The 14,791-nt window shown below is 33.9% G+C and overlaps 1 protein-coding gene across 1 annotated transcript; it reads left to right on the forward strand.

Annotated features, from left to right (window-relative positions):
* Positions 1 to 1,631: 1,631 nt before the first annotated feature.
* On the forward strand, positions 1,632 to 2,268 carry LOC102618689 (agamous-like MADS-box protein AGL61). The gene is made up of 2 exons (XM_052433947.1): positions 1,632 to 2,176; positions 2,235 to 2,268. The coding sequence occupies exons 1-2, from the start codon at positions 1,632 to 1,634 to the stop codon at positions 2,266 to 2,268; spliced, it is 579 nt and encodes a 192-aa protein (XP_052289907.1).
* The last annotated feature ends 12,523 nt before the right edge of the window (positions 2,269 to 14,791 follow it).

A 14,791-nucleotide genomic window follows, 5' to 3' on the forward strand; every position in this document is an offset into this window, starting at 1 on the left:
CACATGCACGCGCTCACGTGCATGGGTGTATTTTACGCGTTGTTCCCTATAAATGTCTTGACATTTTTCTTGAGCCTTGTCCAAGCCTTAAATTAACATTACTAGGAGTAAAAATAAAAGAGAAAAATCTTTTTTTTTGGGTTTTATTGAACAGAGAGTAATTGGCATTGAGCCTTAGCAAGGGGGTGACTGTTATCATTTGGTGGCTGGGTCAATCCCAGGATGCGGTTTACAACAGCTTCAATGGAGGGGTGACCAAAGGAGTAAGGCTTACCAGATAGTGAGGACACCACAATGCCAATCTCAGTGCTAGTTAGAGTGACAAGCTCACTGGCCTTCTTGTAGATCCCGGATCTACGTTTAGAGAGTGTGATCATTCTATCATCCTTATTTTCAATCTTCTTCATCTTAATTAATCTCTAGCTTCTTCAAGAGATTGAGACGAGGAGGATTGAAAATGAGGTGACAAGATGATTAACATTCGCCAAACAGAGATCCGAAATCTACAAGAAGGCAAGTGAGCTTGTTACTCTCACTGGCACTGAGATTGGATTGTGGTGATCTCACTACCAAGCCTTTCTCAGTTGGTCATCCTCCATTGAAGCTGTTGCAAACGGTTTCCTGGGTTGAAGCAGCCATCAAATGACAACCCTCGTCCACTTATTGGGGCTTACCGCCAGCTGAGAAAAATAATCAATCTCGAGAACAAAAGAGGCAACTTCGGGTGGCGCGCGTTTCAATTCACAAGAGGCCTTAAAAGTTTGCGAGAGAGCTCTTGATTTGGGGTTGTGCATCAAATCTTAAGAAAGGCTTCGAATTATTGACTTCAAACTTGATGTAACATTTGATTTTATGTCGGAAATATGAAGAGCTCTCAATCTGATCGAAGAACGAATACGTGAAAATGCATAAATTTGAATGATACATTTATTTTCCATTTCTTAGGATTGATTATAAACGTTACTTTGTTTTTTTTTCCTAAAACAAAAATATCTAGAAATGAGTATTTTCACATATATGTAATATGTCCTTTAAACCGTTAAATACTTGTTTATTTATTTATTTATTAGAAGCATCAACTATTAATTTGTCGAGGATAAATACTTATTTATTTATTGATTTAGCTTTTAAGAAACATCAACTATTAATTAATAAATTTGTTATAGTCCCAATACAAGTAATTTATTGAGATTTTATTGTACGTAATAATTTTTGCGTTTCTGATTTGGGATAAAGGGCTAAATTTATAATTTTGATAAATTAAGAAGATAATAATTTCTTTTTTGAAAACACTTATACAAACCTAGGTTGTTACCTCATCATATTTTCTTTATAATTAGGAAGGTGAGGATTTATGTATTTACTCTAAGTTGTTACCATTCCATATTTTCTTTATAAAATTGTTAATGAATTTAATTCTTCAAGAGTTTATGGTAAGTCATTCAGTAGCTTTATACACCTGTATTAAATATGGTAAGACCTAGTTACTTAAAACAAATAAATTCTTTACCTTAATCTAATTGATTTTAGCGTCTTTCCTCTTATAAATTCATCATAAAACGATCATATCAAAGCCCAAAAAAATCATTGTTCATAGAAAAAGAAATAAGCCCATCACATTGATTTTCCAAATGGCAGCCAAGAAAACCAGAGGGAGACAAAAGATTGAAATGAAAAAGATAGAGAATGAGAACGATAGAATGATAGCATTCTCAAAACGTAGATCAGGTATCTACAAGAAGGCCAGTGAGCTTGCCACTCTCACTGGAGCTGAGATTGGAATTGTGGTGTTCTCACCATCTGGGAAGCCTTTCTCATTCGGGCATCCCTCCCTAGAAGCCGTTGCGAACCGCTTCCTGGGGTTGAACCAGGAGCATCCGAATGACAACACTCATTTGCTGGTTGAGGCTCACCGCCGGTTGAGAATTAGTGAGCTGAATCAGCAGCATAATGAGCTGCTGCGCCAGCTGGATGAGGAAAATGCACGGGAGAAGATCTTGAAGCAGAATAGGAAGGGGAAAGAGACTCAACCACATTGGTGGGAAACCCCAGTTAATGAGATCAATCATCAGGAGCTTCTTCAAATGGATGCAGCAGTTGATGATCTGCACAAGACTTTTCTTGCCAAACTAAATGAAAAGACTGCTGCCGCCTCTTCCTCCATGGCACCTCCTATGTATTTTCATCATAAATAATATATCTGACTATCCTTTAAATTTTGCATTTGTCTACAGAAAATCCGATGAAGCTACGCCTCCAAATGATTAACTTGAAAATGCTAAAAAGCTACCGACCGTAAATGCCTAGGATACAATTTCAGAATGCAACTTATTTTATTCCCAAAACTTGGATATAATTTGGTGAGCATCTTTAGCAGCAATACTCAAACTAATCTGTTAATACATTCAAGTAATGAACTGCTTTACCGTTGATGAACCAGATTTTAGTCATATATAAACCCCGCTATGCAATTACACCTTCAAACTAGCTATTGAAACCATGATCATGATAACAAGTGGATAAATATACTCCCGAAAACAAGTGAATCGTTCTAAATATATTTCAAATTCCTCCTTTTGCAATTTGATGGAGAACGAAGGTCAGGGATTTAGTGGGCAATCAAAAAGATACTTACATGTATAAGGTTTGGATGGAAATGAAAATCATTACCCAGAAAATATTAACCCCTACCCCAAAGAATTTTTACTCAAACTCGGGTAATCAGGTATAAAGTGAATTCATGGCCAACTGATACAAAGGAAATAATAAATCTTTTCAGCTTAAAATCTTAACACAAAATTCACAACCATTCATGTAAGTTAGAACTACATATGAATAATTTAATCTAGTAATAGTTAAAATGGAGATTATCTGAAGTAGTTATTCATCTACTGATACACAGAGACAATTGATGTTAAGTGTTGAAAATGCATAATTTTGGAGTGATGCATTTTTCCAAGTTGGTTAGCCGTCAACGATTGTTGATCTATCATCTGCAGTGGTATTATCAGCTAAACAGTCAAGCATAACATGGAAATAATTTTTTTGAAACAAATTTAAGAAGATTGATTGATGACAACAAAAAAAACCTTGAAGTTAGTGCAGGAGTAGGTGTGAGACTAATTGGGTAACAAATTAAAAAAATTCTAATATTGGTAAAATAATAATCCCTATATATATATATATATATAGAAGAAGCAAATCCATTGTTCAAGCATTTTAATGTTTACACTTGTCATTGGGTGTTTAAAATTAAAATCCGAGAATTTTTTAATTGGGTGCTTTTTTTTGGGGGGGGGGGGGGGGGGGGGGAAGAACCTGAAATCCATAAAAATATAAAAAATGTGACGTTTATGTAATACCCAAAAAACAATTGAGTAATTATCAGTACTATTTTAATTATATTGCTGCCATTATTGATTTATTCTCTTATTTTATTGTTATTTTTTAATTACGTCATTATTTTTGTTATTTGTTACTACTATTAATGTTGGTATCAGTATCAATAATGTATTAATGCTTGGACTTTTTGGTTTGGGCTTATGATTGTGTTGGGCCAAGTATTATTTGTCTTTTACATTCACATTCACTTCTTCTTTCTTGATCTTGGCTTCTATCACATAGAAAATGTTTACTTTCCTCCCCTTCACTAACACTAGAGAACCTTTGGTGAGCTTCCATTTTCCTTCACCAAATTGGTTAGTATAATCATCATCGTCAAGCTTGCCTGTAGATATCAAATTAAGGCGAATATCTGGTATATGTTTGACAATCTTAGATGCTCTTTCATTTCCCATCCGAACATGACCATAATCATTGTGAAATAATTACGATGTGCAGTAACATGAGATGAAATACCTGAATCAATCACCCAATCATTAATATGGCAAGTGAGATTTACTAAGCTCTCATCATAAACAATACCCAAATCACTATCAATTATGGCTGCAGTATCCTCTTTGTCATTTTTCTGACCATCGCCTTTTTTCTTTCATTTGTTCTCTTTTCCACAATCTACACTCTCTTTTAACGTGACCCATTTTCTGACAGTGCACTTCATATTTCTCCTCTCGTACTTAGATCTTCCTTTATAGTTATCTTTTACTGGCGAAAATTTCTACTTTGACTTCTCCCCTGCCTTTCTTGTGTTTTTGAAACAAGTGTATCTAACTCAAAGAGAACTGCTTCAACACTCTTTCTTCTAGATTCCTCATTTTGTAGCATATCTGTAATCATATCCAAGGTTAACTTCTCATTTGACGCTAAATTATTCACTGCCACCACTAATATCTCTTAACTGTCAGACAAATAACTAAGCAACAACAATGTTTATAACTCATTATCTAAAATAATTTTCATAGTAGTCAATTGATTAACCAAGCCCTGAAATTCACTAGTGTGTTCAATTATATTGCGCCCTTTTTTGTATTTCAAGTTAACAAGCCTTTTCATTAAATTGGCTTTATTCTATATTTTTTACTGCTCATAAATTGTTTTCAATTTCCTCCAAAGAACATCAGCTCTGGATTCCTTCGCGACATGGTGGTATGCACTCTGATCAATCCATGAACTAATGGCACCCACATCCTTATGATTTAATTGTGCCTATTTCTTATCATCTATTGAGCCTATTTCTTATCATCTAAATCGGCGGGTCTAGCTTCTTCACCTTCAATGGGTTCATGTAAATTTTTCATGTACAACAAATCTTCCATCTTACACTTCCAAATACCATAATTCCATGATTTTAATTTAATCATACACGTCAAGGATTCCTCCATCTCAACCACACAAGTAATAAAAACACAACCTGACGCTCTGATATCACTCTATTGGGAAAGGGACTCACACAAGCAGCTGTAAATTAAGCGGAAACAAAACTCTTTCTCTCTTTATGAGATTAAAATAGGATGTACACCACAAATAAATAGGTAGAAAAATAATCCTATAAAATCCAAAGTAAAAATCAACCATAAGATAAACATATTTTTATGTGGAAAATCCAAAGTGGGAAAAACCACAGATAGTAGTTCGATAAAATCTTTTCACTATATTAATGAGACTACAACATAAATTCTTCTCTAGATAATATTGGAGGCTACCAACACCAAGAATCTCAATATTCTTGGTTTATAATAACAATATAATAATTGTCTCTCTGACAAGTGGATATCTCAAATAACAGCCAACGAGATGATAAAATAAAAGTTAAGACTAGTAAGATTGTAGAGGACGATGCCAGGAACTTATCCTCAAATTTAGGGAGAAATTAGAGTTAATTTTACTTTCCGATTATCCAATTAAAGAAAATTTTACCCCTAAATTATAATAGCCAAGCATTTTCTTCTTCTCTCTTTTCCCACTCGTCTTTTTGCGATAATAAAACTAGGGCTGCTGCTTGCTTTTAAAGCCAAATTTCATGGCAATTTTCATCCAACTCCAAAGCTTAATGTTAATTACACATCAAGCAAGCCTTTTTTGGGCTTTGAGCTTTTGGACCCCCAAGTGAGATGGACCTAAAAGATTTATAGGTTCTGTTTGATATATTTACTGGTGATAGCGGATGTTTTGTGCTTGCTTGATGCTTGATTTGTATTAAAAATGGTTTGATTATCAAGCGATGAAATGTTATTTTATGCTTATATTATAATTTGTATTTGTGTTTATTCAAATTATTAGGAATTATTAATTATGTTTTAACTATATCTAATTTTGTGTATTTTTACGTGTTTATTAGGTAAAATATTAATTTCACATAATTCAAAACTCCAAACAGATAAATGGATGTCAAATTTGGATTCTTGAGGTTCGCAAACCTTAAGATGAGTCAAGATTGGCTTAAAATTTAGCTTGTGCAAAAATTAACTTTTTCTGTTGATTAAGATATGAGTGCATTGGATAACTGTCAATTTTGACTAAATCTCAACTATTCATGATTCAATGGCCACGATCGTGACACGTGGCAATGGTTGGTGAAGCAAGTTATAGAATCTGAATATTTGTATTCAGGTCGACCCGATCCACCCATTAACTCGCCAAATCTCAACCATTCATTGACCAAATCAGATGCTTCACAAGATGCCATTTGTAATGTTGACTTTGAAGTTTGACCAGCCGTTGGATCGTTATCTAATGGTTGTGTAGAGCGCATGCATTAAGCTTATGATGGACCGCAATACACTAGATTATGAATTCTTTTTTCTATAAATAGAGCCTCATTTTAAGGTTTTGATTATCTCTCTTCTTCTCAATTTCTCTCAATTTCCCTGTAATATTGTTTTTCAGGTGTGTTTTAATATTTTGCATAATTATTTTTATAAATAAATTTAGTTTATTTTCAATTTTCGTTGTTTTTAATCCTTTTAATTATAAGTAATTTAATTTTAATAATTATTTTTATTTCAATTATACTTAGCTAAATAATAATAGTTGGGGTAAGGTGAAACTCTTATGAAATAACCGAAATATGTGGTTGTGTGCACGGTTTTCTTAGGAAATAACTGAAATCTGAACCGAAAGACCGGGTTATTCTTGGAATTTTATTTAAATAGACACGTGTTAAATTTTAATTGGTTGTGTAAGATAACTAAAATAGGCATGCACACACACGATTACGGGTATATATATATTTAAAAATTGTTGTTGGTGTTTGTTTCCAAATTTTCTTTTTATTTTGTGTTGTAAGTTTTAATTGTTGTTATTTTTATTTGTCTTTACAACATTATGTTTATGTAGATCGAGTATTGGAGTTTGATTATGTATTTTGAAATCTTAATATTTCATATTTTGTAAGTACCTTATTAGTAGTTAGTAAGATATTAGTGATAAAATGTGTTTTAAATACTTTGTATTTATTGTTAATATTTGTAATGAAATTAGGTTAAATTAATTATTGAAAAATTATTACATTCATGAGGCTTAATGGGCTAAAAATTTAGAAATTCAAAATATGCCCAAAACTGAAAAAACCGGACCGAACCGATCCAAAAATATCCGTTTATGTTAGGTTTTTAGTGAGTTCGGTTCCTATTTGGTTCTTTTTATAAAATAACCGATTTAAATCGGTTTTGCTTAATTTCGATTCGAACCGAACCGGACTGAATCGTGCCCATTATTATTTATAGTAGACAAACAAGGGAGTATGGCATAATAAATTCTTAATATCTTAATATAAGGTATGGTAAAATGGTATTTTGACTTATTGTAGACAAATTAAATTTTGGCACAATAAATACTTAATTCATAATAAAATTAATGGGAAAATAATAATAATTTATATAATTAATCTTTTAGGTAATAGATCTAAAAAAATGGCAAAAAGAATTTATTAAATTTTATTTACTACTAAGAGTGGATACATAACCCTAACTAATTCAATTTCATAGTTTCATTTAAATTAAGTTGCATATATTCAAGTTTTATTTTTATTTTTAGATAAAATAAAATAAATAAATTAAATTGTTTCTCTGTGAATCGACCTCAGACTCACCGAGTTATAATATAATAAGACACTCTTGTCCTTGGGAGTTAAAAATCATTTTTAAGTTGTGTCAATGCAACTGGCTGTGATTACTGGTGATGTCTTGGATGTTGCACGGTGCTGGTGATTTACTTTTAGCATATTAGTTTTTATGGTTTGATGAGCAGTTTATTTTGTGTAATGCATCATTAGTGTATGTACTTTTAGCATATTTGTTTAGCACATAATATGTGTCTTGGATGGTTGAATTTGACAGAACCATTTTGTGTGCAAAGTGTAATGATTTGCTAGTATTTTCATTCAATGGACATATATTTCTATAAATTTTTATTTACAAATTTTTATTTCTTTTATTTTTTTAATTTTTTTAATTTTTTCCAATAAACATTGACACCATGGTGTTAGTCTTTTGATGGTGTTATTGTAATATATATATATATATATATATATATAGGGCCATGAATGTCTAAATTAAATTCCTGTTACATGAAGAAACTGATCAAAGGATCTGTATTCACCACCCCAGTCTGACTGAAGACATTTAATAGGCTTATCCAATTGTTTTTCCACTTGAGCTTTAAAGATTTTAAACACTTGAAATGTATCAGCTTTAGTTTTCAAAGGGAAAATCCAGGTGAACCTTGTGAAGTCATCCACAAAGCTAACATAGTATTTGTACCCTTGGATAGAAGGTGTAGGAGAGGGTCCCCATAAATCAGTATGTAGAAATTCCAAAGGATTTTTGGTTTTGGTTTCAGTTACTGGAAAATGAAGTTTATGCATTTTTGCCATCTTACTAGCATCACAAGAATAAATTGTTTTATTGCCACTGATATTCTTTAAAGAAGAATAAGAATTGATTACATGACTAAGCACCTTAGTATTAGGATGACGTAATCTTTGATGCAAAACCATAGTATTCAACATACAACTTGGAGTTTAACAACATAGTGCTTCTGTATGCAAACAACAAGCAGTTTTATTTGGAAACTTTGAAACAACAGTTGAAAACATTGAAATATGCTGATTTGAAACAGCTGACTCGACATGAGTAAGTAGACTTTGGTTTGACTGTGAAGTAGAGGACTTGGTTGAGGAAACACACAGCAATCTATATAAACCTTTTTCAGCTTTGCCTTGCAGCATAACTAAATTCTTCACCTTGACCTTCACAAAATAAAAACTATCAGTAAATTCAATCACAACATTATTATCTCTGGTTAATTTGGATATACTTATCAGGTTTTTGGTTATTTTTGGGACAAGTAGAATATTATTCAGCTTAAGATCAGAATAATTTAAGGCATTAGGCATTCTTAGAACAGCAGAATTTATGTGTGTTATTCACAAACCAACACCATTTCCAACAACAAGTTTAGAATTACCTGCAAAAGGTTCAGCACCATTCACATTATTCATATCATTGGTGAGATGATGTGTGGCTCCACTATCCAGATACCAATTGTTGTCAACTGGAGCATCCATGTTAGCCAGATAAGCAACCTTTGGTCCTCTATTTGGTGGTGGTCTGTAGGCACCTGAAGGAATAAATTCTTCAAGTTTCCAGCAAATGTTTGCAGTGTGTCTAGGCCTGAGACAAATTTGATAGGTAGGCTTTGATGCATTCCACTGTGGCTTAGGATTCACAGATGGTTTACCATTGTTAAAGTTACTTGGTCCATTGTTGTTATTCCAATTACCTCCTCCTCCTCCTCTCTGATTATTGGACTGATATCCTTTGAATTGATTATTAAAACCAGCACCAGCAAACTCAGTACCAAAGTTTCCTTTGTAGTGACCATTGTTACTAAAGCCTGAATTATAGTTATTTCCATAACTAGAATTGTAGCCATAACCACCAAAACCGTTTCCATTGAACATGTTTCCTTTCTTAGGTCCTCTATTTTGAGCGAAATTTGCTTCAAAGTTATTTTTCATATCTATACCAGCAAGCATATAAGACTGATGTTCAATCCTAACTTCTTGAGTTAGTAGGTAGCTACTGAATTATAATCTGGTCCTAAACCAGACAACACATGCAAAATCAAGTCATCGTTACTCAAGGCACTCCCTGCTGCGACCATATTATTAGATATATTTTTCATTTTAATGAAGTAATCTTTGATTTTCATATCATCCTTTCTAGTAGAATTCATCATGTATCTCAGATGTAAAAGTCTTGATTTGGATTGAAAACCAAATTGTACCTCAACAGCTTTCCAAACCTCACGTGATGTCTCCAGATTAAAGACCAGACTGATGATTCCTTCACTCATTAAAGAGAGTAACGATCCAAGCAGCACTTGATCCTGAGATCTCCATGATATAAAGTCTAGATTCTCCACAGATTTGACATCATCTCCAACTCTTTGAGCAATGTGAGATGGAGGAGGAGTAATCGAGTCATCAATAAGCTTTTCAAGTCTGTTGCCACAAATTGAAGCCAGCACGTGAGATCGCCATATGAGATAGTTAGCTTGATCAAGCTTCACTAGCGTATTGAAAGTGAATGAAACATTAGTTGAAGCTGCAAGAGTATTTTGGATTTGATTTGAAGAAGCTAGATTAACAGATGCCATTATCTTGGCTCTGATACCAAGTGAGAAAACAACTTGTTTGGAAACTAAGAAATATCGAGAGAAACTGATAAGATTCTGAGAATTTATTTTACTTCCTTTAAATCAAGATTCCAAAGGAAATGTACAAACTTTGCTTTATATACTCACGTAACTAATCAGCTAATATTAGCTTAACTGATCTCACATGCTAATTGTTAGAGTGCAATTTATGCACTAGTTTTGCATTGTTTACTTCTCTTAATATCGATGTTTTGCACTTAATAATAGTGATTTACTTGTGTTTTACTTTTGTAGGTGCAATTCTATTGATTTGTGATAAAATTGAGCTACAATATGATGTTTACGTATGATTGTTCTCTTGGAGAAATTATGAGCGGCAGAAAAACTTTGTTGATAAGGAGTGGGCGCGTGCTGTTAACTGCGAATCTGTAGTTTTTAGTTTAACGTGTTTTGTATTTTTGGTTATTTTTGTAATTACAAATTTAATATTTCAGATATTAGTATTTTATTTTAAATAGAATTCTAGAGGAGAAGAGAGAGAGAGTATTTAAGGGAGGAATCTATTGTGAAAAAGGAGGATAGGGAGAAAAGAAAGAAACCCTAGATCTTAATTTTTCTCTTCTCTCTATGAAGAACTAAACCTATTTTTCTGGTTGAAGGATAATGAAGCTTTGATTCATCATTACTGTGAGATCTTTCTTGTGCTTTAATTGTTTTATTACTTTTTGGGTATTTGTTTATTCTCTAAATTATTTTCATGATTATGTTTGTTAATTAGGTAATTGGCCACTATTTAATTATTAACTTAATCTATTGTCAATTAAAGGATTCATCGTATGAAGAATTTAATGTTTGTGGCAAATAACATAGCAAAGAGTTGTGTTGTGAGAATAAACACAATGAATCATTATATGTGTTGATTAGGATTTGGGTCTCTCTGGTTTTTTAGGCTGTCAATTGATTAAATCCTATGATCGTATCTAGGGTTGTCTATTGATTAGGGAAATATCCAACGGTCGTACCTCGGTTATCGACTAGTTAAGGAGAGATTGACTATTAGAGGGTCTCAATAGATATAACCGGTCTATTCATAAGTAATAATAATCTATATTTGAATCAATGATCAGTAGTCGAATCAAGCTTAGTTAATTTCTTCAACCAGAGCTTTCTCCAATTTGAATTACAACTTTAATTTGCATTCTTGTTATTTTAATTTGATTTTTATTATTATCAACAATTTCCCCATTTTACGTTTTACGTTTCAAAAGGATTTAAATAATTACCAATCTCTATGGACACGACCCTGCTCAATCACTATACACAATTTATTTAGAGTAGGAATTTATTTTTGTTGGCTTCGACAACCATCAAATTTTGGCGTCGTTGCCGGGGATTGGTGTCTTTTATTTAATCCTTTTTACATTTTAATTGGTGTATGATTCGTTCTTCTCGTACAGGTACACTTGCGTTTGATCATGAAATTGAGAAGACAGCTTGCCAGCTGAGACAGCAGACGAAGCGAGCTAAGCAACGATCCTCATCGTCTTTGCTTTCTAAAACAGATACAGTGCCTGATTTAGTTTAATCATCTAGCGATTCAGAACAACAAGTGATGGATAGACCTGCACCTGTAGAAACAACTCTTAGAGAGTTAGCTGAACTAGACTTGAATCAACAACCACTCTGCATTTAATATGTAGACTTGGAGGTAAATTTTGAATTAAAGTCTGGTCTTATTCATTTATTACCCAAGTTTCATGGTTTTGCAGGTGAAGATCCTCATAAACATCTTAAAGAGTTTCATGTTGTGTGTTCAAGTATGAGGCCACAAGGCGTGACTGAAGAGCATATTAAGCTGGGTGCTTTTCCGTTCTCTTTAGATGGGTTAGCTAAAGATTGGTTGTACTACTTGCCTCCTAGATCGATTACAACGTGGAATGATTTGAAGAAGCAGTTCCTTGAGAAGTACTTTCCTGCTTCAAGAGCTGCCAACATTAGAAAAGACATTTGTGGGATTAGACAACTTCCTGGGGAGACTTTGTATGAGTATTGGGAGCGATTCAAACAATTGTGTGCCAGCTGTCCTCAGTATCAAATTTCTGATCAACTTCTTATTCAATATTTTTACGAAGGACTGTCATTGATGGATAAGAGTAGGATAGATGTTGCTAGTGGAGGCGTGTTGGTGAAGAAGACCCCTACTCAAGCAAGGGAGCTGATATCAAATATGGCTGCCAACGCACAACAATTTGGCAGCAGGCAAGATCTCACTTCAAGGAAGGTGAATGAGGTAAATATTTCTTCTGTTGAACAACATTTAGATAAACTTACTTCTCTTGTGGAAAAGTTTGTTGTAGGTAATGTGCAACAGGTGAAGACTTGTGGCATTTGTTACAATATGGGTCATTCAACTGATATGTGTCCTACACTTCAAGAAGAACCCGTTGAACAAGCCAATGCAGTTGGAGGATTTCCAGGCATGCCTCAGAGGAGGTATGATCCTTATGCACAAACATACAATCTGGGATGGAAAGATCATCCCAACTTCAGCTATGGAGTTAGACCGTCAGGATTCCCACAACAGTATCTACCAAGACAACCAGCACCTCCACAGTCAAACTCCAAGTCAGGTATATCTCTTGAAGAAATTGTTAAATCGCTTGCGACTAACACTCAACAATTTCAGCAAGCAACTACAGCAAGCATTCAGAACTTGGAGAACCAAATGAGTCAATTGGCGACTACAGTGAGCCGTCTGGAGTCTCAAGTATTAGGGAGATTGCCTTCACAATCTGAGGTGAATCCAAAGCAAAACGTTAGTGCTGTCATCCTTAGAAGTGGGAAGGAGTTGCAAGAGCCTAGTAAGAAAGTGACAAAGCATGTAGAAGATGAGCTTGAGAAGAATGAATTGATGCCTAAATCTCAAGATGCGCAACCCACCAGAGCGAAACCCTTACCTATTGTGATACCTCCTCCTTTTCCAAGCCGGTTTGCAAAATCCAAGAAGGAGGAACAAGAGAAAGACATCCTTGAGACATTTCGCAAGGTTGAGGTAAATATTCCTTTATTAGATGCTATAAAACAAATACCTCGATATGCTAAAGTCCTTAAGGAACTGTGCACCTCTAAGAGAAAATTAAGAGGAGATGAAAAAGTTCACATGGGGGAGAATGTTTCAGCAATTCTTCAAAAGAAACTACCTCCTAAGTACAAGGATCCAGGTATATTTACTATCCCTTGTAAAATTGGTAGTGTTAGAATTGAAAAGGCTTTGTTAGATCTAGGAGCTTCTATTAATGTCATGCCTCGTTCCATTTATTCATCTTTGAATGTTGGTCCATTAAAAGAAACTGGCGTGATAATTCAACTAGCTGATAGGTCTAATGCATATCCTTATGGGGTATTAGAAGATGTCTTAGTACAAATTAATGAGTTGGTTTTTCCTGCTGATTTTTATGTACTTGATATGAAAGATGATAACTCCTCTAATTCTGTCCCAATTTTGCTAGGAAGACCTTTTCTTAAGACTGCTAGAACTAAAATGGATGTACATAAAGGGACTCTCACTATGGAGTTTGATGGAGAGGCTATAGAATTCAATATGAATGATGCCATGAAATATCCTAGTGAGGAACATTCGGTGGTATTTTCTGTGGATGTTATTAACCCTATAGCGCAGGAAGTTTTTTACAAGGAAAAGACGAAGACATTTCATGATAGAATGATTTTGAGAAATGAGTTCTCTGTTGGTAAAAAAGTTCTTCTTTTTCATTCTAAGCTTAAACTTTTTCCGGGTAAATTACGTTCTTGCTGGGTTGGACCTTTTATTGTTACTAATGTTTTTCCTCATGGTGCAGTTGAGATTTGGAGTCCAACCTCTGATAAAGCCTTTAAGGTTAATGGTCATCGTTTAAAACCTTTTTATGAAGGTTTTTCGGTGAATATTGTGGAGGATGTGGCTCTCGAGAGTCCCAATAATGGAGATTGATGCATAAATGTGTCTAGCCAAAGACATAAAACAAAGGCATTTTTTGGGAGGCAACCCAAATGATTTATTTATTTTGGTTTTTGTTATATCTTCTTTTAATTTTGATTCAGATTTTTTTTTAAATAATGTGTTTGCTTATTTTGGCCAGAAGAAAATTTTTGATAAGGCGTGCCCACGTCTTAACTAAAAAGTACTTCTGTAATTTTTAAAGTAAAATAGTTTTAAGGCGTGCCCACGTGCTTATTAAAAAAGTACTTCTGAAATTTTTGGTGTCTCAAAGTGATTCATCACAAAAAAAAATTTTTAAAAAAAGAAAAACAAATTTATTTATTTATTTTATTTGTTTTTCTATTTATTTATTTTAAAAAAATGAAAAAAAAAAGAGATTTTCTTTTGTTCTTTCTTTTATATATTTATTTATAAAAAAAATTCAAAAAATCACTGTTCAAAAAAAAAAATTTTACTGTTCACAAAATCCCTAATTTTCCAGAACTTGTTTTCTTCTCCAGCCGCTTGCAGCATACCAGCAGCAAACTAGCCCGCTGGAAAACGCACCACCCCGCACGCGCAGCACAACCAGCACCAACCCGCGCAGCACAACCATCCGTGTGCAACTGAACCAGCAATCGTGTACCCGCAAACTCCAGTCGAGTAGCAATAGTCCGCAACCAGCCTACGACCTGCATTCCAGCCGCGTGAATCGAAATCCGTGACAAGATGGGGCAGAATTTGGCCGCATACTTT

The sequence above is a fragment of the Citrus sinensis genome, chromosome 9 (genome assembly GCF_022201045.2).
Source record: "Citrus sinensis cultivar Valencia sweet orange chromosome 9, DVS_A1.0, whole genome shotgun sequence".
In the NCBI taxonomy this organism is placed as follows: Eukaryota; Viridiplantae; Streptophyta; class Magnoliopsida; order Sapindales; family Rutaceae; genus Citrus; species Citrus sinensis.